This window comes from Xenopus laevis, chromosome 2L (genome assembly GCF_017654675.1).
Source record: "Xenopus laevis strain J_2021 chromosome 2L, Xenopus_laevis_v10.1, whole genome shotgun sequence".
Lineage (NCBI taxonomy): Eukaryota > Metazoa > Chordata > Amphibia > Anura > Pipidae > Xenopus > Xenopus laevis.
The window spans coordinates 74,883,145-74,907,593 of NC_054373.1; the positions used below are offsets into that span (position 1 = coordinate 74,883,145).

Genomic DNA, 24,449 nt, shown 5'->3' on the forward strand with positions numbered 1-24,449 from the left:
CTATGGGAACCCTGGATCTTCCACCTGGTTAGGAGGTGTCTGTAGCTCCAGGGTTCCCAGGGGTCAATATGTGCAGCAGCCCCTAATTCAGGACAGAAGGCATGAAAGTTATGACTGAGTGGTACTGATCACAAATTTATACGAAAGTGCAGAAAGGGCACTGTTTTTTAACAAACTTTTAGTAGTTTTACGCAAAACTCACTGCAGGGAAAAGCTCAAGTTGCCCACTCCACTAGTCATAAATAAGCACTTACATCTCATGACAATTCAGTTATTTTTCTATATTTATACAACCAAAATATGTTTACTCAGCATTTTATAATCCACAATTAAAATGCTTTTTAGTTATAGTAAGAAATAACATTGTTTTAAATAATATTTAAAACTAATATTTTTTTTCTCCTGGCTGTAACTAATGCACTCATGGTGTGAATCACCAAGAGCTTTTACATGCTCTACCAGGGCTATTCCAGGTGATTTAGCAATTATTTGTAGAAGGAAAAAACTCTTAGGGGCAGATTCACTAAAGGGTGAAGTGGCTGACGCTAGTGACAATTCGCCAGAAATCCCATCCACAGGGACATCGGCAATCCACTAACAAGCGTGGAAGACAATCCGTTTGTGAATGAGACTGTCGCTAGAAAACGAGACCGTTGCTCTGTCGTTCGCTCTGGATAACGGTCGTTACTCCACAAATTCACCAAGATGCGAATTTTACTGAACGTTACCACTTTCGCTACAGTTTACTTTGCCACCCCAGACCAGGCGAACTGATAAAACGAAGCCACATCTTCCTCAATCTTATGGTTAGTGACATCATATCCTGTATGCCGGAAATTCGTTCAAGTTGTAAAAAATGCTGATGACTTTTCTTTTTTTAAAGTGGGATTGTCTTCAAAAGTCCGAACTATTAAAGATTTATGTGTGAACCATTTTTTCAAACTAATTTGAGGGGCATGCCACATTTGTTTAAGGGTGGGCTCATGTCTAGGGCATTAGAGGATCTCTTCTGTCTTCATTATGGCTCATAGGACATGTGTTTGAAAAAGTGGTCACTTTAAGCATTTGCACCAACATTACTAATAAAGACATCCATATGACTTTTAGGTACCCATCCTATTCAAATTAACCTGAGTGTAAGAGTACTATCTTATAAATAAAAAAATAGAGATAATGAAAGTCAAAACAGTAAAGTGTGATCATTTTAATGCAAAATAGTTATTAATTCTGGAGGATGCGTTTACTTAACACGTATAATATACAATGCATTATTGGAAAATAAAACAAAATTATACAGTTTTTTTTTACAGTGCAAGAACTGAAGGCCATTGTCTGGATTGTTCATATATATATCTATATAAAAAATAATAACTGCTTTACAGATCTATTCTATATTTTGGAAAGATATATGTATATATTTATAGGTGCTGTACATTATATAAACATTTACAACCAGTAAATCTTTTCCATTTGTGTGTCAAGGCAACTTTTTTTTTTAAATAAGATTTTGGAAATAACAGTTCCCATGAGAGAATTTAGACACAGATTGGACAGGCATTATTAAATGGCATCACAGTATGTTAATAGAATAGATTCAGTCACAGTAAATAGATGGCTAACCTGTTTTAGTAGGAGAGGGTGTGCATAACACAAAATATGTCACAGGCGCCTCTTGCAGCAAAGAGGTTAATCACAGCAAACCAACATTCACAATTACAGAAAAGGAGAGGTATATACCCATAAATAAGGGAAACATATTGAACCACCATGCTAATTTCACTTTAAATTACATTTTCTGCTCCAAATTAAAAGACTATCCCACAATGGCTCATTTTGCAAATAAAAGTAAAATAATATTTCATCTGTTAGTAGAAGGATTTTGATCAAACACAGCAAAAGTTGAAGTCTTTTTTTCTATAAGTAGACAATATGTTAAATAAATATAAACCAATACCTCAAATTGTTCATATATCACTCCTCTAATAAATCATGTGTATGAAAAATGTATGAACTGCTTTAACAGTATTAAATCATGTGCTATGTACTCATTAACGGCTGCTCTATGCAGTTATGAGCGCAAAATGCAGAAGCATGTTCAGATTAGACTATAGGCACATATGGTTTAATACCGTTTCCTTATGTGTGATATCGGATGCATGATATTTATGAAGCTAAGAGCTTTATTTATCAAAATTCAATGTGTTGAGTTTTTCTCTACTTCAAATAAACTCACGAATGAATGTTACCTTATTAAAATATCCAAATATAAAAAAACTAATTAAAAAAAATCGCTGAAAAAAAACTTAAAACATTGATTTTACAAGCTCAAAAAACTTAAAAGTTTCGAATTAAAATATTTAAAATTTTGCCTAGGACAACTTCCACTGACTTCTACCTAACCTTACAAGCTTTTAGATGCCAAAGATTTACGAAATTTCGAGTTTCTTTAGCTTTGGGTAAAACCCCATATTCGAACAATGATAAATCAGCCCCTTAGGGCTTGATTTATTAAAGATGTTTTTATTTTACCAAGCAGTAACAATATTGTCATGTATGTGCTCAAGCAATTTTGTACAACATACAAAAGACATTTCTGAATCAGTAATCATCATTAACTTACACTGTATTAAAAAGTAGTACAATGCTTGTACATTTTTGGACGTTATTGATTTGAAATCCTCCAAATTTCAAATTAATTTTGAACTATATTGAAAATGTTAATGGAAAAATGGCTTGAATCTTACTCCCATACAACTCCCACTGACTTCTACATGAACTCAGCCTTTAAATATTGAACTTTTATATTCAAGTATTGAGCTATTTAATAAATCTTGAAACTTCAAGTTTCGGAAACAAATTCGATGTTGATAAATGACCCCCTTAGTGTTGCCACTGAGAGAAAATGAAATTTTCAACAGATAAAGGTAAGTTTTCAAAGTTGAGTTAAGATATTTAATAAAACTCGAAAACTCAAAGCTTTCGGAAACAAATCCTGTAACATAATTCTACTGGGATATTAAAATATGAATGCAGTGATGTGTGTTTACTGATTTGTATAGGAAAAAAAATCCCAGTTTGTGGCAACATAGAAGTATTATATTGTTTTGATGCAGAATGTACTGACCTGACCAACGTATGCAACTGAGGGTCATTTCTAATACTTAGTTTCAAAGATCAGATTTTTCCACATTTTCCTCAAGCATATTTATAGTTCTCAAAGGAGTAGAATTAAATTAACTGAAGTCATTAAATTAAAACTCTGATAAGCATAATGCTAATTTTACTGCAGAAAGAATTCCTCTCCAGAAAAAATGACATACTTTTATACAGAGCCATTATTTCAAGGTAATTACTACGTAGAGAATGTAGTCTACACCAATCCAAAATTCTTCTTCATATAAGTTACCTTTATGGTTGTGTTAAATATATCATATGCTTAAAGTCTCTGTTATGGCATACAAACCATATTTTACAAAATGTGGAATATACCTAGAAAAAAGGTTAGCGGGTTTACACTTGTTTCAGTGATCATTTCTATCAGTGCTCCTTTGCCTTGATTGGCACAGATCTGTTCATTTCTGTATGTAAACATGCAACATGCTAATCTAATATTTCATAAAACCATGAATTTTGGCTTAAGGAATTATTTTAAAAGCTGATTAGTTTAGGTTTAAAGAGCAGATAGGTCACATGGCATAGTAATAATAAGATGCAATGTGGGCATGTTATTACCACAAAAACAATGATAAAATATATTCAGCATCATCACAGCACTCTGCCCAATTTGTCTTCATTTTAGCAGCACAAAATTAGAAGTGCAGCAAGACAAGGCCACATAGTCACATGTATCGCAGTCTTCAGGAAGACTACTCACTGCCATAAAATCCCAACCATTCTTCATGCAGAAACATTTATAGTCTCAGGCTCAGCTGAATTAGCTAATATATATATGCTATATTCACCTAAAAGTTATAGTTTTAAAGTGTCAGCATCAGTGACTTTGTCTGCAGTGGGTACTTTCCATGGTCCAGGAGCAATATGTGACTTTTTAAGTCCCGTCTTTGACACACCTTCATCTTTGGTTTTCTCTGTATTTTCAGCTGTAGGTTTTTTGTGAGGTTCATTGTGCGGCACAATGGAATCCTTGCACTGAGCCGTTTCTGCTTCTTTGCCAGATTTTTGGACTATGCCTTGAGTTTGCTTTTTGGAAGATTCGGTCTCATTCTTTTTCTGTTCATGGTCACTATTTTTTTGTAAAACTTTAATTTTTACTTCTTTCTTGTTTTTCTGTTCTAGAGAGCATTTTTCGTCTGCATCCTTGGATTGTGATCTTTCTTCTTTTTTTGATCTCTCATTTTTTTCATCTGTTATTCTCTCATCCTGCAATACTTTCCTTTCATCTCTTCTAGATTTCTCATCTCTGTCTTCTCTCCTGGACTTTTCAGCCCTCTCATCTCTTTTAGATTTATCTAACCTCTGACCTCTTTTGGATTTATCTTCATTACCCTCTTTTCTGGGTTTTGCATCTTTCTCTTCTCTCTTGTATTTATCATATTTTTCATCTACTTTTTTTTCATCACTCTCTTCTTTTCTAGATTTGACAACTTTTTCTTTCCTTTTCTCACTTCTTTCTTCTTTTTTGTTTTTCTCATGCTTTTCTTCAATATTTTGTTTCTCTCCCCTATCTCCTCTCTTTGATTTTTCATGCTTATCCTTAATCTCCCTGACCTGGTCTTGACTTTCTGGTTTTGCAGAAGACCTATGGGATCTGGACTGGGATTTTTGCTCTCTGGTGCTTTCTTTTGCTACACCTTCATTTTTGTAAGGTTTTTTTGGACTGGTAGATCTCCCTCTGTATCCTCTTGTATGGTCATTGGCAAGTGTAACTGTATCAGCAACACCCTCAGTAGTTTTAGTATACACCTTCCTTGGACTTGCAGACCTATCTCTAATTTCTTTTGAGACACCCTCTGTAGGGCCCTGGGGGCCTTCAAGATGTAAACTAGAGTTTTTATTGACAGACTTCTTAGGACTTACAGACCGACCTCTCCTTTTGTCATTTTTCTTTGCAGCCTCTACCTGATTCTTATCAAAGGTGTTTGGAGGGCTTACAGATGTATCTTTATGTTTACTATAGTGAGGAACATCAGAGGCAGGCTTGTCCTGCTGTAAAGACCCCGTCTCTTGGTCTTGGATGCTAAAACTGGGCAATGAGTTTGCATTCCTGCTTTTGTGTGTGTTGTCTTTTGGCACAGTTTCTTTTTCCTGAAGTTCTACCAAATCCTCATCACAGTTTTTTAAACAAGAAACTCCAGAAACAGGAGTTGTGAATGAGGTTGATGAAAATGTTGTGAGGTCTTCAAATACTACACTTGAAGATGAAGGATGAGCACTATCCAGATCATCTATAAACAACAACAAAACAAAATTAAACCAATTTCAAAATAATGTTAGAATACTAAAATACATTGCTTTTTGGTATACAATGACAAATACCAGAACCAAATCTGCCTTTGGCAGTTTGATATTCTTATATAATACATGTAAATAAAGAGCCTTTACTTCTCGTACCACTTTCTCATGCAAGATTCTAGAATAAATGCTCTGAACTATGAAGTTACAATACAAAACTATTGAGAAACTATTATAAATGTTAACTGAACCCATTCTACATCTCTGGCTGTGTCACATGGGGTAATTTTCCATACTGTTACGCTTATGGGTTGTTAACTAAGCTAAAACTAAAAAGGTGACTGTAGAGTCATATGCATGGGCAAACCTGTAACATTAAGGGCCAGATTTATCAAAGGACGAGGTGAACTTTCGATTTTAAAAATTCAAATTTCAAGCTATTTTTTGGGTACTTTGACTAGGGAATAGTCCAAATTTGATTTGAATTTGAAAAAAATTAGAAAATTCGAATATCGAAATGTAACATGTACGGTCTCTTTAAAAATTTGACTTTGACCATTCCTCATCTAAAACCTGCCGAATTGCTATTTTAGCCTATGGGGGACCTCCTTTAGTCCACCTATTAGTGGACTTTGAAAAATCTAATTTTTTTTTTGGTAAAAACTTCAATTCGAAAACGAACGAATGAGCTATTACTTCGATTGTACAATTCGAATTTGGGACCAAAAAAGGACCTATTCGGGCAAAAAAAACAACTTTATTTCGGTTGGTCTTTTTGAATTCGAATTTCGAAGTTCTTCAAATTCGACCCTTGATAAATATGACCCTAAAGCTGGCCATAGACGCAAAGATCCGATCGTACGAATCAACGTACGATCGGACTTTCCCATCTCCCGACCCTCCATTAACCATTCAGATCAAAGTCTTTACCATTCCGATTAAATAAGAACAGATCACCCAATGTTCTGCTCCTGACAGCAATCGTACGATACTTATGTCTGACAACACTAGTGACAGTCTCCCTCTGAAAATCGTACGATCGGCAATACACGCAGAGATATTATCGGCAGCCGACAGAAATTTTCTAACCTGTCCGATCGACCAAACGACCGATCTCCGACGGACGAAAAATGTCGGGACTCTCCACACATGGTCCGAAAATCGTACGAATCCACGATTCGTACGATCGGATCTTTGCGTCTATGGCCAGCTTTAGGGTTACACTTCCATGTAGTGTTTTTGCTAATTAATCTCATTAGTGAAGTTATTCTATTCATGTATGTGGCAAAACTGCAGACTATATCACTAACTGTTTGCTAACCAATGAGTTGGATATTCTGAACAATGGCCCAGGAAATTCTAATTATAATCCTCAAGGCTTCCATTCCCACTGACAACAGCCCTATGCAAATAAAATGATATCCCCTTCATTGCTCCCATTTCGCATTGTGAATTCAGTGTCCTCCAGAAAGGCTATGGCGATGCACATACACACTGTGCAACCCTTGGCTACAGGTTTATTTTGTGCAAAACAAAGTGCTGCTTTAGGCATGCTTGTGGCATTGCCAGGGTAGGAATCAATAAAACAGTTTCTTGAGGTAAGAGAAAGAGATAGATTATAGGTACAGACTTAATTTGCACAGGGCTACTTTCATAGGAATTGGTACAGCAGCCCTGTGTGTTAACAGAAATACTTATAATGAATAGGCACCAGTGCATTATTTGCCCTTCAATATACATTATATATAAGTGGGCAATATTTAAAGAGTTCTAAAGTTAACAATGCACTCATATTAAGTTGTGTAAACATGTTTACACTAAAAGTATATCATGCGGTAAAAAATGTGTGGCATGCAAACAATACTGACATTATATGTTATCACTATCATTACCTAAAAAATTAAATATACCTATAAACATAAAAAAAAACCCAGAACACAATGTTTACTAGAATATAAGAACAGACGTTTCCTGCTAGCTATATGTAGAATCTAATATGACATTGCAAATCTGCTGTGTAATTACTTCAATTTGCCTTAATGTCTCATTTTTGTTAATGTACATCGTTATTCATATTAGGTGTAATTAGGTCAGATTTTCTTTGCACGACAGACTACTACAATGCATGACAGACTACTTTATAAATGACTTGTATATGCATTGCACAAAAGCACTGGAGTGGTTAACCCCAATGAAACTAATAGAAATAATTTCTTTCTTTTGCTTCAACAGGCAAAAACCAAATTGTAACATTTCACATGCTTTAATTTAAAGGGGCAGTATACACCTACAGCGAAACCTCAATTTCACATCCCCTCATTTTACGTTTCCCCTACATGTTTTTTGTGGTCCTACCTATATACAGGGCCGGGCCAAGGTATTTTGGCACCCTAGGCAAAGGCTTCAATCAGTGCCCTCCACCCCCACCTGGTCCTGCATAACCATTTCCCACTTTACCATTGATATTGCCCGCAGAAGCCATCATGCTGCCCCATGTACCTTTGCCAGCACCTATCATATTGCTCAATTTGCACCTGTGCCAATGGCAGTCAATCCCTCAGATTGCCCCCAATCTGTACCTGTGCCAGCATAAGCCAAAACATCCATCAAATTGTTTCCCCCAATCTGTACCTATCCCAGTGGCAGCCAAAAAAATCCATCATATTGCCCCTTATTTGTACCTGTGCTAGCAGGAGCCAAATATCCATCATATTGCCCGAAACATCTGTGTACCTGCACTAGCAGCCATCATATTATCCCATATACCCGAGTCAGCAGCAGCCAATCCCTCATATTCCCCACCATCTGTACCTGTGCCAGCAGCAGCCAAAAAAAATCCACAATATTGCCCCCAAATATGTACTTGTGCCAACAGGAGACAAAATCCATCATACTGCCCCCAAATATGTACCTGTGCCAGCAGCTGCCAAGAGGGAGGTAGGGAGTGCTTTTGCCCACAGTACAGATCACGGGCAAAAAAATGTTAAAGTCCAAGCAAACCAGGGTTTAAAAAAAAAAAGAAAAAACATTCCCTTAAAAGTGCGCCCTCCCCATGATTGCGCCTTTGGCGGGCGCCTACTCTGCCTACCCTTAGTTCCGGCCCTGCCTATATATTATTATTATATTATTATAATACATTTCCCTGATTTTATATGATTTTATTCTGGTTCTACTGTATATGCCCTGTTGCTAAAAATCACAATAAATCTGACTTGTATTGAAAATATATTCTATTAAATTATATATTCCTATTCCTTTAATTAAAAAACATAAATCCATATTTTAATCTAATGTTTTGCATCACCAAACACTAATGGAAAATTTGAAATGTTCAATGAACAAATTATCTTGTTTATAGAAGAAGGTTTCGTTAAGGATCACTTAGAAGCAGTGCTGGAGTTGCAGTGCGGGTGCTCCTAGGCCACATGCTGATGGCAGACGACCGCAAGGTCCTAGTGCCCGCTGCTCGCAACCTCTCCCAGCAAAGCACACGCACGGAGCACAGAGGAGCTGCGCATCCTGAGTGCTCCTCAGCAATCGCTGGGCAGCATGCCTGCCCTACGATTCTGCAATCTTAGGCCCAAGTCTTTGTTGCCTTGCCACAAATCGGGGCCTTCTTAGGAGGTAGGTACAAAGGGAGTTATAACAGGAAAAATTAATAATGACAAAAAAAAAAAAAAAGAAATACATAACACTCCTCAAAAAAGGGATGCAGAGAAAATACATATAATAAGTTCATAGTATACAAAACTGAGAAATACTAAAAATACTAAATATTAATCCTAAATCTCCAATCCATGTTAACTTTAATTCATTACCATTTATGACAAGAGGGCAACACTGTCAAATCGGAGGTATAAACACAAGAATTATTACATATATTGTCTCTATGAGTGATGAATTTTTGGGGAAGGCACATCTAAGAGAACATCTAAAGAAAGATTATTTTCTTATTTTCTCAGTAATGTCTTATAATAAAGTAAATCTATTACAGGTATGGGACCTGTTATCCAGGCTGATCAGGACCTGGTGTATTCCGGATAATGGATCTGTCTACTAGCAAATCATGTAACATAGTAAGTTAGGTTGAAAAAAAAACACAGGTCCATCAAGTTCAACCTTTTTACTTTTTTTTAACTGCCTATCTGCCAGGTGATCCAGAGGAAGGCAAAAACCCCCCATCTGAAGCCTCTCCAATTTGCCCCAGAGGGGAAAAAAATTCCTTCCTGACTCCAAAATAGCAATCTGACTAGTCCCTGGATCAACTTGTACTATGAGCTATCTTCCATAACCCTGTATTCCTTCACTTGCTAAAAATCCATCCAACACCTTCTTAAAGCTAATGTATCAGCCTGTACAACTGATTCAGGGAGAGAATTCAGCATCTTCACAGCTCTCTCTGTAAAAAACCCTTCAGAATATTTAGGAGGAACCTCTTTTCTTCTAATCGGAATGGGCAACCTTGTGTCAGATGTTAAATCCTACTGGTAAATAAAGCATTAGAGAGATTATTATTTAATCCCTTTATATATTTATACATAGTTATCATATTACCCCTTAAGCACCTCTTCTCCAGTGTGAACATCCCCAATTTGGCCAGTCTTTCTTCATAGCTAAGATTTCCCATACCTTTTACCAGCTTAGTTGCCCTTCTCTGCACCCTCTCTAATACAATAATGTCCTGTTTGAATGATGGAGACCAAAACTGTACGGCATATTCTAGATGGGGCCTTACAAGTGCTCTATAAAGTGGAAGAATGACACCCACCTCCCGTGAATCTATGCCCCTTTTAATACAGCTCAAGTCCTTATTTGCCCTTGATGCTGCTGACTGGCATTGCTTGCTACAGCCAAGTTTACCATCTACAATGACTCCAAGGTCCTTTTCCATAATGGATTTGCCTAGTGCAGTCCCATTAAGGGTATAAGTGGCTTGGATATTTTTACATCCCAGATGCATGACTTTACATTTATCAACCTTGAATCTAATTTGCCACTTAAGCTGGCCATAGACGCAAAGATCCGATCGTACGAATCGTGGATTCGTACGATTTTCGGACCGTGTGTGGAGAGTCCCGACATTTTTCGTCCGTCGGAGATCGGTCGTTTGGTCGATCGGACAGGTTAGAAAATTTCTGTCGCCTGCCGATAATATCTCTGCGTGTATTGCCGATCGTATGATTTTCAGAGGGAGACTGTCACTAGTGTTGTCAGACATAAGTATCGTACGATTGCTGTCAGGGGCAGAACATTGGGTGATCTGTTCTTATTTGATCGGAATGGTAAAGACTTTGATCTGAATGGTTAGTGGAGGGTCGGGAGATGGGAAAGTCCGATCGTACGTTAATTCGTACGATCGGATCTTTGCGTCTATGGCCAGCTTTAGCTGCCCAGATTGCCAGTTTGTCAAAATCCTGTTGCAAGGATGCCACATCCTGGATGAAATTTATTGGACTGGATAGTTTTGTGTCATCTGCAAACACTGATACATTACTTACAATACCCTCCCCCAAGTCCCCTGAGGGAACCCACTAAGAACCTTACTCCAAGCAGAGAATTCCTGCAGCCAGGCTGAGATCGTAATCCCTTTTCAAATATTGGAATGACATCAGCTTTTCTCTAATCCATAGTTACCATACCAGATGAAAGCGAATCTGAGAAAATCAGAAATAGGGGCTGGTCTAAAACTGAACTAAGCTCTCTTAGAACCCGGGGATGTATGCCATCAGGCCCTGGAGCCTTGTTTACATTGATTTTAATTAAAGCTTTATGGATCATATCCTGAGTCAGCCACTGACTAGATTGAGCAGTGCAGCTATGAAGTAAGCCTGGGAATTCAGACTCCTCTATTGTATACACTGAAGAAAAGAACTGATTTAGCACATTTGCCTTTTCTGTATCTGTTACAACCATAGTGGTACCATTATTTAATGGAGCAACACTCTTAACCTGCGTCTTTTTCTATTAATATATTTAAAAAACTTCTTGGGGTTAGTCTTAGCCTCTGCCGCAATGTACTCTTCATTTCCTTTCTTTGCCTTCCAGATTGCTGATTTACAACATTTATCATAGTGTTTATATTCATTAAATGCAGCTTCTATCCCAACAGATTTGTATTTTTTAAATGCCTTCCACTTCTTTCCTATTAACTTCTTTACTTCTATATTAAGCCACATAGGGTGATCCTTAGAACTTCTACATTTACTCCTTAAGGGAATAAATTGAGAACAGTAATGATTTAATAACATTTTAAATGACAACCATTTCTGTTCTGTATTTTTAGCTGAAAACATAATGCCCCAATCAATTCTCTGAAGAGCAGCCCTCAAGGCACTAAAATTAGCTTTTCTGAAATTCATGGTTTTTGTTGCCCCAGTGTATATTTGGTTTTTGCACCAGATATTTAATCATATAACATTATGGTCACTATTACCCAGGGGTTCAATGACTTGCACATTTGCTATAAGTTCTGGGTCATTTGAGATCACTAGATCCAGAATAGCATTTTTCCTGGTTGGCTCCTCAACAACCTGTGCCATAAAATTGTCATGCAACAAGTTTATAAACTTGTTCCCATTAACTGATCTGGCAGTACTGTTGCTCCAGTCAATATCTGGGTATTAAAAATCCCCCAATACCATTACCTTACCCTAACTAGCAGCCTTTTCTATTTGCATCAGGAGCTTAGCCTAGGCTTCGTCACTTACATTAGGGGGTCTATAGCATGTAAACATTAAATAAAACCAATAGGCTGGTTAAGGATTAATTATATCTTAGTTTGGATCAAGTACAAGGTACTGTTTTATTATTACAGAGAAAAAGGAAATAATTTTTAAATTTTAGTCTATGGGAGACAGCCCTTCGTTAATTCAGAGCATAAGCAAGCTGCTGCGTAGCAATGGCTGAAATTAAAAAATGCCTATATGGCACAGGTTAAAAAGTGGTTAACAGATAGCACCATTATGTTCTACAGAGCTTATCTGTTATCTCCTATGTAATCTGAGCCTTTTCTCATTCTCACACTACACGCACAGTCATATGAAAAGGTTTGGGAACCCCTCTTAGCCTGCATAATAATTGACTCCACTTTAGATAACATAGTAGTAGTAATAACAGTGCTATGTCTTTCATTTCACAGGGACATCTGAGTACTGGGGTGCTTTTCTGAACAAAGATTTTTAGTGAAACAGTATTCAGTTGTATGAAGTTAAAGGGATCCTGTCATCGGAAAACATGTTTTTTTCAAAACGCACCAGTTAATAGTGCTACTCCAGCAGAATTCTGCACTGAAATCCTTTTCTCATTTAAGTCACATGACTTGGGGCAGCTGGGAAATTGACAATATGTCTAGCCCCATGTCAGATTTCAAAACTGAATATTAAAAAATCTGTTTGCTCTTTTGAGAAATGGATTTCAGTGCAGAATTCTGCTGGAGCAGCACTATTAACTGATTCATTTTGAAATTTTTTTTCCCATGACAGTATCCCTTTAAATCAAATGTGAAAAACAGGCTGTGCAAAAATATAACTATAACTGCTCAATACTAATTACTGGCAACACCAAATTGGTTGGACTTCACTTCCTAAGACGACTGAAACAGGCCAGCCTTCCGCCTCCCACCCTCACAGTGTTCTACAGGGGCACCATAGAGGGCGTCCTGACGAGCTGAATCTCCATCTGGTACAGTAGTGCCAGCTCTGCTGACCGGAAAAGTCTACAGCAGACTGTCAGAGCAGCTGGCAACATCATTGGAGCGGCTCTTCCATCACTGCAGGACATCTTCCACAAGCACTGTGTAAGAAAGGCCTCCTGCATTGCACTGGACTCCACACACCCCTCACACGGACTGTTCATGCTGCTCCCATCCGGCAGGCGCTTTCGCAGTATTAAATCCCGAACAACCACGCTGCGCAAAAGCTTTTTTCCGCAAGCTATCAGACTCCTCAACTCACTGCCTGTCCTCCCACTACATTCCAGACACACCTGAACTTAACTTTGTGAACTGTTAATTTATTTGCACAATTCTAAAGGGTTACACATGTATATATCCAATTTCTGCCTATATATTGCACATTTCATGTTTACATATTAATTGTTTATTTTTAAGTGCCTTTTTGGGATATGTACTAGCTTGAGCCATGTCGTCTCGTCTCACTGTATATTTGTATACTGCTGAGATGACAATAAAGTTTACTTTGACTTTAAGCCTTGAATATCTTAGGTAGGTGTGTCCAATCATGAGGAAAGGTATTTAAGGTGACCAATTGCAAGTTGTGCTTGACTTTTCACTGAAGAGTGACCGCATGGGATACCAAAAGCTATTTCAGAGGTTTAAACTGTCAGTTTTAACTGTAAGGAATGTAATCAGGGAATGGAAGGCCACAAGCACAGTTGCTATAAAACCCAGGACTGGCAGGCCAACAAATACAGGAGCAGCATATGCAGAGGATTGTGAGAATGGTTACAGACAAACCAAAGATCACCTCCAAAGACCTGCAAACAACAGCTGTATGGAGTGATGAGAAAGAAGCCATTCCTGCACTCATGCCACAAACAGAGTCACTTGTATGCAAAAGCTCATTTACACCAGCCACAGTCATTTTGGAACAAAGTGCTTTGGACTGATGAGACAAAAATTACATTGTCACTGCTGAAATACTACTGTTTCCATAAGGCATGTTATATATTAAAAGTAAGTTGCAACTTTGAAAGCTCAGCCAATGATAAACAAAACTCCAAAGAATTAAGAGGGGTTCCCAAACTATATCCTTATAACCGTGCCTTCCTACATCAGTATGCCGTTTATATGCTAGAGCCAGCATTTGGCGCTGCTGTGGTCTCCTTGCAGCTCATCTTCCACTCTTGCCCTCTCCAGTCTAATTCCCTCAGCTCTTACATAGCATGGTGCGCTCCTCCTGCCAAACTCGCTCTGAGCTATGGCCCTCTCTACTTCGATATCAGGTCTCGCTCTCCCTGCCCCTCTGTGTCCACTCTGTTGCCCCCTCTGACTCCCCCTGTCAGATGATGCCTCCTCGTTCTCTCTCCCCCTGCGCACAGTGCCTTTCTGGTGTCCCTCCTCCTCCCTTCAAGGCTTCCATCGCCTCAAGTTTCGCATCATGCCCCTCCATGTCTGCTCCGTTTGCTCCTCCCCCATGATGCCACTCTGGTCCCCCATCGCACAGTCAATCTCAAGTCTCGCTCCCCCACCCTTCTACCCATCATCACATGTATCTCTCCCTGTCCCACCATCACTCTGGTCCTGGTTTTTGTCTCCCTCATTCACTCGCATTTTGCCCTTCTTTTCTTTCTTTAACCTGCAACTGATGATGTCACCAGGGCAGACTACATGGCAAAAAGCAGATGGAATTCAAAAAAGGTACTTAACCTCAAAAAAGTAACTACAGGGAGAAAACTAAAATCAACAAAGGGGACAAAAGCAAAGCAGACTTAAGTGTCATTTTGCAGCACACAAAGCAAAGCCAGTAAAACATCCCACATACATAATGTACCACCTACTTACATTTATAAAGATATTAGTAGTCGCTTCAAAGTTGTGTGACCTGTATAAAAGCACATGGCCTGCAGCCTTGTGCTTTTATATGGTCACATAACTCCTAGGTGACTAATGATATTTTTATAAAACACAGTAGGGGGTACATTATCCACTATATTATATATTATTCACAGAGGATTTCTATGATCCTACAAAAGTGTGAGGCTGAAGGCCTCATCTTTGAACTATGTGATTTCTAATATTGTCATATTTTGCAACAGGGGTACATTATTATAATACACAAGTTTCAGTGATTCATGTGACAAAAATTGTGCTTATAATATTTCCCTTCTGTTCAGTAGCATTTAAATATAACTATGCTGTGCCTCTGTTCTTTTTCTTGTCAAAATGCATTCTTTACAACAAAACTGCCATTTCTAACATTTTTCCCAAATGAAGGGGGAGGGGGCAAAATACTAGAAATCTACTCTCATCCTGTCAGTATGAATTGCTGGTATGTAATGGGTTCTGCTTGTTAAAGGCATGCATGGTTGAAAATGCCTTAAAGAGTGTATTTTACCGCTATGCAGCATCAGTCAAAAACACTGTCCAAGCTCTTTACAGCCCAGCATATGGAGGCAACCCACAAATCTGCATTACCTGAGAGGATCACAAAGTGACAGCTGCACTCTTCAACAAAAAGGATAACTAAAAACAAAATAAAGTAAGGTGCCTAGTATACTATTGATAAGCAATATTTATTTCCTAGGCTAAACAATAAACTGAATATACAAATATCGAACCAGTAAATGCAGTGTATTAAGTGCGTTAGATCCAGACCTTCGGTAAAGGGAGCAAACAACAGGAGACATCAAAAGAGGCCGGCACAAGCCTGGACCCACAAAGTCAGATTGTAAAAGGTTAAAAGCTTTCATTTTATTCTCCGTAAATAAGAACCAAGGCCTGACGCGTTTTGGGTCTACCAAGGACACTTAGCCATAGGCTAATGATAAATGTTTGACCAACTCGTTTAAAAGACAATCCAAATAAGACAACAGATTCACAGTTTAAGATTACAGTATAAAATATTGTTTTGTGATTATAACAAACAACAGGATCTTAAAGCTAGAATAACCAATCTCTATGTTGAACGATAGTGGTGCATTCACATGCATTAGAAGTGAGCACTAGCAGCATTAAAGCAGACAATGAACAGGCAGTGAAGGATGCAAGGTGGAAAGCTGAATTATGAGGCATGCACATTTACCAAGTCTTTAAGGGAAAGACCAAGAAAAGCACGAGAAAGCCTTATTGCTGGTCAGGTTTCACGTAGGAGCAGAGGCTGGAAGGAGCCAAACCTGAGGAGAAGGAAAACAAGCCTGGAACAGAGTACTGACATCACCAAAGCATAGCTAGCAACAGATTACACCAAACATTCATTAGCAATGTGTGGTAAGGTACAGAAATGATTTACATAGGTTAGAATAGTATATATAGCAACACCCCACAGGACAAAATCACCACTTTGATGAGACTGGTGAAGTTTTAGGCTGGATCTAAAATGAAAAACTTGTTCTCACTAAATCACTTGAACATTCACTCTGATTGTTGCTGAATGTTTTGCTTGCAAGTAATTCACTGCAGGCTTTATTTTTGGATCCAAAGAGTTCATTTTAAGATTGCCATGAAGTCAATCAATAACATAACAATTGTCCCATTTTTTTTTCACGGACTATTGTCTTTTTTTTAAAGAATACATTATAAGTAGGAAAGTAAAGGAACACAGGCTGTTACTCACTGTGGTCTGGTATAAGACCTGTTCCGGGTCTCAGAAGGAGAAGAACTTTGTTTCCACCAGCTTGGATTAGCTCAATTGCCCGAGTATGAGTGATGCCCTGTGTTGGTTCACTATTGATTTCAACAATCTGGTCTCCAACCTAAAACAAAAATAAATATAAATATGCATTTATCCATTTATATATACACATGAATTAACTCTCATTATGATCATCTTACTTGATAAACTAGATACCATTTGTTGCATGATCGATTCAGTCTATAGGTATCAAGATTACCAACAGATCTCATACATGGAGCAGATCAAGTTACTAGCTGGACCAAGTAGATTCTGGCTCCTTTAAGCTGATATTATTTTAGAGTTTGACTAGGCAAATTGCTCAACCGGACGCCAACACACCTACTATTAGCTATACAAAGTACTAGACATTAATCAAACTGTATGTAAAACTGGGGCATGTGACATCTTGAAGATGAACACTGGATGAAAAATTTAATTTACAAAGATTTTGCTGTACACATATAATTAAAACCAGTTTTTTACCTGTCTGGGCTTTAGCAAGCACATTTACATTACAAAGACATTATATTATTTATTAATGTTTTATGTCTTGGAACTGATTATTATTTAGTTCTGAAGAAAAGAAAAAAACATTTGTATATATTATTTTTAAAATTGCAGTGCCCTGGCACTCGTAACTGAATCCCTGAGAGCAATTTTCGTTACAAGCTTACAATATTATTACAGTTTGAGGGTAAGAAGCAGGTTTCTGGTCTGCTGAGCAGGGATGGTTTTTACAATAATTCATTTTCTCTTCCTTAGGAAATTAAAAATGCACAATACTTGTTATACTTTAAGGGATGTATCACCATAAAAGCATGTTTCAAATAGTACACAAATATTTTTTACTGATTTTAAATTTTTAATTTTAAAAAATTAAGTAACTTCATTCCCCTTAAATGTTTCCCACCAGCAGCTCAATAAGCCCAGGCAAATAAATTATCATAGAGTTTATTAGATGGTTGTTTATTTATTTACCAGCTGCAGACTGGCATTGCTTGCTACAGCCAAGTTTATATTCAACAACTCCAAAGTCCTTTTCCAATTTTGACTTGCCTAGTGCAGTCCCATTAAGGGTATGAGTAGGTTGTATATTTTTGCATCTCAGGTGCATAACCTTACTTTTATTAAAATGTAATATTTTCATTTAGCTGCCCAGATTGCCAGTTTAAGAGGCTGCTGCAAGGATGCCACATCCTATACAGAATTAATTGGGCGCATAGTTTTTTATCTCCCAAGACCCCCCCCTAGACATTAATGAACAAGTTAAATTAAAGTGGACCCAATACAAAACTTGTGGGATTCCACTAAGAACCCTTCTCCAAGCAGAGAATTTGTGGGGGCACTGTATCCAGATAGATCATATCTACTGCAACCCCAATGTCAAACTTCTTACTAATCTCATATAACATTATGGTCACCATTACACAGGGGTTTAAGGCACATTTGCTATACATTCTGGGTTGTTAAAGATTACTAGATCCAGTATAGCATGAAATCTGCTTGTCTTCTCCTGAAAACAGGAAATAAAACTGCCATGCAACATGTTTATAAATTGTTCCCATCAACTGTCCACACAGTCCTGTTGCTCCAGTCAATATCTGTCTCCTTTAAAGGGATACTGTCATGGGGAAACATGTTTTTTTCCAAAACAAATCAGTTAATAGCGCAGTGCAGAATTCTGCACTGCAATCCATTTCTCAAAATAGCAGAATATTTTATATTTAATTTTGAAATCTGACATCGGGCTAGACATACTGTCAGTTTCCCAGGCAAAATGACCTGAGATGGCTGCCTACACACCAATAATATACTGTAAATAAAAAAAAACACTTTTTGGTTCAGGAATGAAATTTTACATGGTAGAGTAAAGTATTTGCAGTGTAAGTGTAATTTAGAAATAAAAACGACACCATAAAAATCATGACAGGATCCCTTTAAGGTTAGCTTTTCCTATAATAATAATAGACTTTAATGCATTTGTTCTACATTTGTTTCTCAACGAGTCTATTGTTTTTATTATATAACAACTTATTTGTGAGTCACTCAACCTAATGTTTTTTTCTGGCAACAGTCTGACAAATTTTATCTGCTTTTATTCCAGCAAGATGCACTATTGACACACAGCATGGCTGCATTAGGAACAAATGCTATTGAAGAAGCACAATAATACACTGTTTACATCTCAAAAACCTATACAAAAAAAAGAAGATTTTGGTATGGGGTACAGCATGGGTGCATGTTTAGATCAATGATATCTATGTGTTAATTTCCTTAAAATATATGCATTTAGTTCCCATAAAAATTAAGCTTATTCAAGCAGAATATCTATGTTTTTAAATACTTCTGACACCCACATGGTCAAAACAGCAACTGAGTAGTTAATCCACAGACTTGCTATACTAGATATAAAGGCACATTCACCAAACTAAAACTCAACATGTAAAGAGGTTGTATTGCACATGCAGATAATACACACATCGTTTAAGGGAACTTTGTCTGCAAATTGTTGACCTGTACAAATTCTCTGCTTTCCCTGTCATTTTTCTTTTTCTTCTTGAACAGGCAGTATAGGCCTGAAGGTTCCATTAAAAAGAAAAAAAAATCTCAAGTAGATTCAGCAGGCTTTTGTTTACTGAACTGTATGTTTAAATGGAGTGACTTTATAGAAAAACAGAGTGTTTTTTCTGTATGGAAAGTCAGAATTTGTGTGTCAGAGAGACTGATTTTAACAGGCATAAGGGCATTAAAATAGGTTTGTTCCTTAGTGCAGTACAACAATAAAAACACTCAGTGATCCATACATTGCTTCCCTGCAGGGTTGTTCACTGTGTGCAGTGCACTGCTTAATAATCAACTATAGTGAACTATATTTCTGATTTGCTTAAAAAAAACGAATTATTTGTATTATATATGAGAAGTGACAAGTTTGCAACTTGCAATTATTTTCCCACAGAAACTGATGTTTCGGTCAATAGGGCATAATTGCTAACAGACAAATGTTGAATTTTGTGAAAATTTGTGAAAATTACTTGTAAATTTTTAGAGAATTTACACATGTACGATTATTAGTAAATACGAGATATATTGTGAAAATACACTTGGCAAACTGGGGAGAACTTTGATGAAGTTAGACGAGAAAAAAATTCACACTTTAGTCCATATGCCCCATAATCTCTGACCGCTATCAAGCTATGCATGTACATACAGATTTGACCTGTTCTACATAGAAAAGATTTATATTACAGGAGTCCTTCTTGGTTAATAGAACCTTCCTTGGACAATCATTTTTACCACTGCATAGCATAGTGCTTATGGGAATAGAAATTAATACAGAATACACTTGGGGTAGTGTGGGAAGGCCAGACATTTGGAATAATGACCTACACAAATTTATTAAAATAACTGCATATCAAGCTTATAAAAGATATACAGATGAATGTTTAATGAAATACATACGTGGATACGCCCATCTTTTATGGCGGGACCATCTTCTGCTAGTCGTAAAATAAAAAGACCCATGTTGTATTCTTTTCCTCCACGCAGGCTGAATCCAAAACCTCTAGGACCTCTTTCCAGTTCCACAGGGTAGCACCCAACACTCTGTTAAAACAGCAAGACATATCTTAGGGGGGGATCACTTAAATGGATTGCACATTTAGCATAAGAATTTACCTGGCAGTACATATCAGTGGATAACTAATAGTTGAACGTCATATCTGTACTTCAAATTAGTAATCAGCAGTACAATTATGTTCCCACTGAACTACATAACTACACTGAGTTGACTGAAAAAGTACGAAATCTATAACATTATTGATAAGGGAAAAAGTCTCAACTGGGCATTACTGGGCAATGCCTGGATTTATTCTTGACCTAAGATCATTATCAGGGTAGTATGGCATTTTGGACCACTAAAAACATGGTAAAAAATTGTATAAAATGAATGGTGTATTTTAAAGGGGTTGTTCACCTTCCAAACACTTTTTTCAATTCAGTTGTTTTTTGATTGTTCCCCAGAAATAAAGACTTTTTTCAATTACTTTCCATTATTTATTTTTTACTGTTTTTACAAAATCTAAGTTTAAAGTTGAATGTTTGTGTCCCTGGTGTTGAGTCTGGCAGCTCAGTAATTGTAATGCAGACTCTGAACTGTTACAATTTTGCAACATTGAGTTGATACATTAATCTTTAGCATCTCTGGAGTATTAGCAACTATTGTATCAAGTCTAACAGCTGTCTGTAATGAAACCCAGGGATTATGCTAGCAGGGACAAAGATAAGAAATGTATCAACTAAATGTATCCATTTAGAACAGTTTACAGGATCGGCGACCCCTCCTCCTAGAGCTGCTAAGGTGAAAAATGATACTTCCCATTTCAATATTAGAAAAACAGTCATGCATAGAAAATGGTCATGCATAGAAAATAGAAAGTCATTGGAAAAAGTCGTTATTTCTGGTGATCTATCTGAAAACTACTAGTTGTCTGAAGGTGAACCACCCCTTTAAAGCTCTATTTGTTTCCTTAAACCCGAAGGTACAAGTTCTTACCTGGCTTTGCCAAATTCCTGCAGACAGTGTGGGTCCAAAGTCAGCTTTATGATCAGACCATGAATACCTGTAAGTGAGTGAAATAAATAATTTTCAACTTGACTGCTTTGGCACAATACAAGTATTAATATTTACTGACATTATTACGACTAGTTTTAAAATACACAAAGCCTTTAAGGTTACATTTTTGATAATGGTTTTTAAATAAAAGTGGAACAATTTCAACCTGTCCAAGGTTCCATAAGAGGGTTGAGCCTGTCCCATAGCTCGGTGCTGCGGTGCTGGACTCTGCCTTGCAGAGTTTGTTCCAGATGGAGGACCTCTGTGTTCTAAAGGAGGAAAGCAGAAAATAAACAATTTTTGTATCAGAGATATACACTAGAGAACATGACCTACTGCATGGCAGGTATGTGTGCATATATATATATATATATATATATATATATATATATATATATATATATATATATATATATATATATATATATATATATATATATATATATATATATATATATATATACACACACACACACACACAAAACAAATCAATTAATATTTAGAATTGTTATTGTTAAAGATTAAATGAGTCAACAGTATTATATTATTAAAGCAAAGAAGGTCATAAACAAAAGCAACTTATTATTTACTATTTAAGATGTCGAACTGTATTGGGAGTATATTGTCCATGACATGTTACATTTTGACTATACCACCACACCATAAACTCATCTTTGCTAAATACTGCACATATCTAAGATGCAAATGATGTGGGAGATAAGCTGACCCAGTGGAAGCGCTGTTGTGTATACTATATAATGAGCATACAAGTATGGGAAGACATAATTATTCAGAAAACTCAAAATTTCAGAAGTCATTGTCCATTTTAAGAACATAATTCTAATTTTTTATAATATATTGTATGTATTTTCCTAGTACTTGATCCTAACCAAGCTACATGAATCCATATTGTTACTACACACCTGGGCCTATTAAAGGTTTAAATGATTTCTGGCAGATTTAAGGTAAGATAATCTATAGAAAGATCCGTTATTTGGAAAACCCCAGGCCCAGAATTCAGTTCTGTATTCAGCCGAGATTCTGCCTGCCTGGTCGAACCAAATCCAAATCCTTAAAATCATGTATTTTTTCAACACAAAACAAGGAAGTGAAAAAAAATGTATATGCACATGTAGCACCAATTTGCACATGCAAATTAAGGTTCTGGTATCTTTCATAAAGGATTCAGGGTTTTAGTCGAATCCAAAATAGTGGATTTGGTGCATCCCTAATCAAGACAGACTTTTCTTTATTATAAACCAGTTAACTGGGGTTGGGATATATTTAACTGATGCTTATAAAGCAAGGCTGTCTAGAAGTAGGTTAGGTTTGGGAGTGAGGCAATTTTGTAGGGGCTTGTAGAATTGAGTCTTTCACTTGCTCAATTAACATTGTTTGAAAGTCACATATCTATTTTTTACCATAAAAAATTATGTACATTCTTCGTGCAGAAAATGCTTGTCCATCTTTTAGAATACTTCATTTATATTTCAGCAAAAGTGTTTGCAACATATTTTATGACATGCACTGTTTAAAGTTACTAAGTGAGCTACTTTGCCAATATGCACTTGGTGGCATATTGGCAAGCAACAGACAATGCAAGCAAATGCAGCTCAAAAGCAGTTCAGGCAAAAAACATAGAAAAAAAAGAGTGCAGGGCAGCAGGTGGGGACAGGGAAAAAACGTTGTAAAATATCAACTCTACAGATTATAACGTCATCATCAAGTTAAATGGTTAATATCATTCAAAGAACACAATGCAAATCTCAAAAGAAATCAAATACTAAGAACTGGCTCTTTACTATTTTATTGGTGCAGTTTAAGCTGCCGACCAGCTGCATGCAGTGATAACAATTACAGGGCTCAGGAATACAGCCAAGAAGTTAGGAAAGCAATGAAACATTTATCTGGAGCTTGATGCTGTTCTTCCATGCGGTAATGGTTTCGTTAAGCTCTTCATTCTGAGCTCTTTGGGCTAGCAGCCAAGAGCAGCTTGTACTAAGTGGCAATACAACATCCCTCTGGATTTGGATATGGAAAAAAAACTCATGTAGCCATGCAGTGGCATAACTATAGAGGAAGCAGATCCCATGGTCGCATGGGGGCCCGGACTGCAGAGCCTGCTTCCTCTACAGTTACGTAGAACCCCCCAGCCACTATCTTACCTTTGCGTGGTGAGGAGGGATGGAGGCTGCTGTGGCACTGAGCGGGAGGGGGCTAGGAGTGGGTTGGCATGAGGCAGGAATGGGCAGTGCAGACAGGCAGGTGGGTTGGGAAGTGCAGTGTGTCTGGCCCTCCGATGATTTTTTTGCAGGGGGGCCCGGTGCACTATTGTTACGCCTCTGTAGTCATGGTAGATGTAACCCTTCTCTGCAACCCAAGGGGTAGCAGATACTTTACGTGTCTTTTAGTTGCCTCTGTGTATAGAGGCAGTTTTGAAATAGCATAAAAGCTTGTTTTAGGATAGCAGCATAGGGCTAGGCAGTAAATGCAATCATCTGCAAGCTAATCACAAGTCATTTCTTTTAGTGAAGAGAGATGGGAAAAGTTTGATCAGTGCCGATTGGAGGATTATGATAACAATTATAATAATGTGCAACAAGATATATGATGCATCTTTAATTTTTAGTTTTTTCCCTGCCACAAATTATTTTTTTTTCTAGGGAGAACACTCAGATTAAAAAGAGGCTAAATAATAAAGATTAATTACAAAGCTGTTTAGAATATATCCATCAATAAAATTCTACATTTACTTAACTTCCTCTTTAAGTCAGTATACAGACCCAAATGCATAATTGGTGTGACCCTAAATGTGGCTTTTTGTGGGCAGCAATTGCTTGTATTATAATCACTTTCTATATGAAAACCAGAAATATTTTTAATGTTTTATACAGTTCTCTAGACACAGCTAATTTTTCACTCCACAAGGCAATCTTGACGATTCGTTGCCAGGCGATGACACACACGTGACGTGTAGGGAGTGCAGAATAGGATGGGACTGATCAAGAAATTGCAGGTACAAACTACATGTGTCTGACTGTCGGATGAAGACGCAGCATGCATCGTTCACATCC

At 37.2% G+C, this 24,449-nt stretch overlaps 1 protein-coding gene across 5 annotated transcripts in view; it reads right to left on the reverse strand.

Moving 5' to 3' along the window:
- Positions 1–3,299: 3,299 nt before the first annotated feature.
- Positions 3,300–24,449, reverse strand: part of magi3.L (membrane associated guanylate kinase, WW and PDZ domain containing 3 L homeolog) — a 149,495-nt gene continuing 128,345 nt past the window's right edge. For 3 of the 5 annotated variants that reach the window (XM_041582067.1, XM_041582066.1, XM_041582065.1), the window contains 5 exons: positions 21,542–21,644; positions 21,316–21,382; positions 20,223–20,366; positions 16,704–16,842; positions 3,300–5,405 (listed from right to left, as the gene is read on the reverse strand). In XM_041582067.1, coding sequence (XP_041438001.1) covers positions 3,970–5,405; positions 16,704–16,842; positions 20,223–20,366; positions 21,316–21,382; positions 21,542–21,644 — 1,889 coding nt within the window. In that variant the 3' untranslated portion in view covers positions 3,300–3,969. Of the gene's footprint in view, positions 5,406–16,205; positions 16,264–16,703; positions 16,843–20,222; positions 20,367–21,315; positions 21,383–21,541; positions 21,645–24,449 lie in introns of those variants that run through there. The other 2 variants (XM_041582069.1, XM_041582068.1) reach the window with 1 other exon arrangement.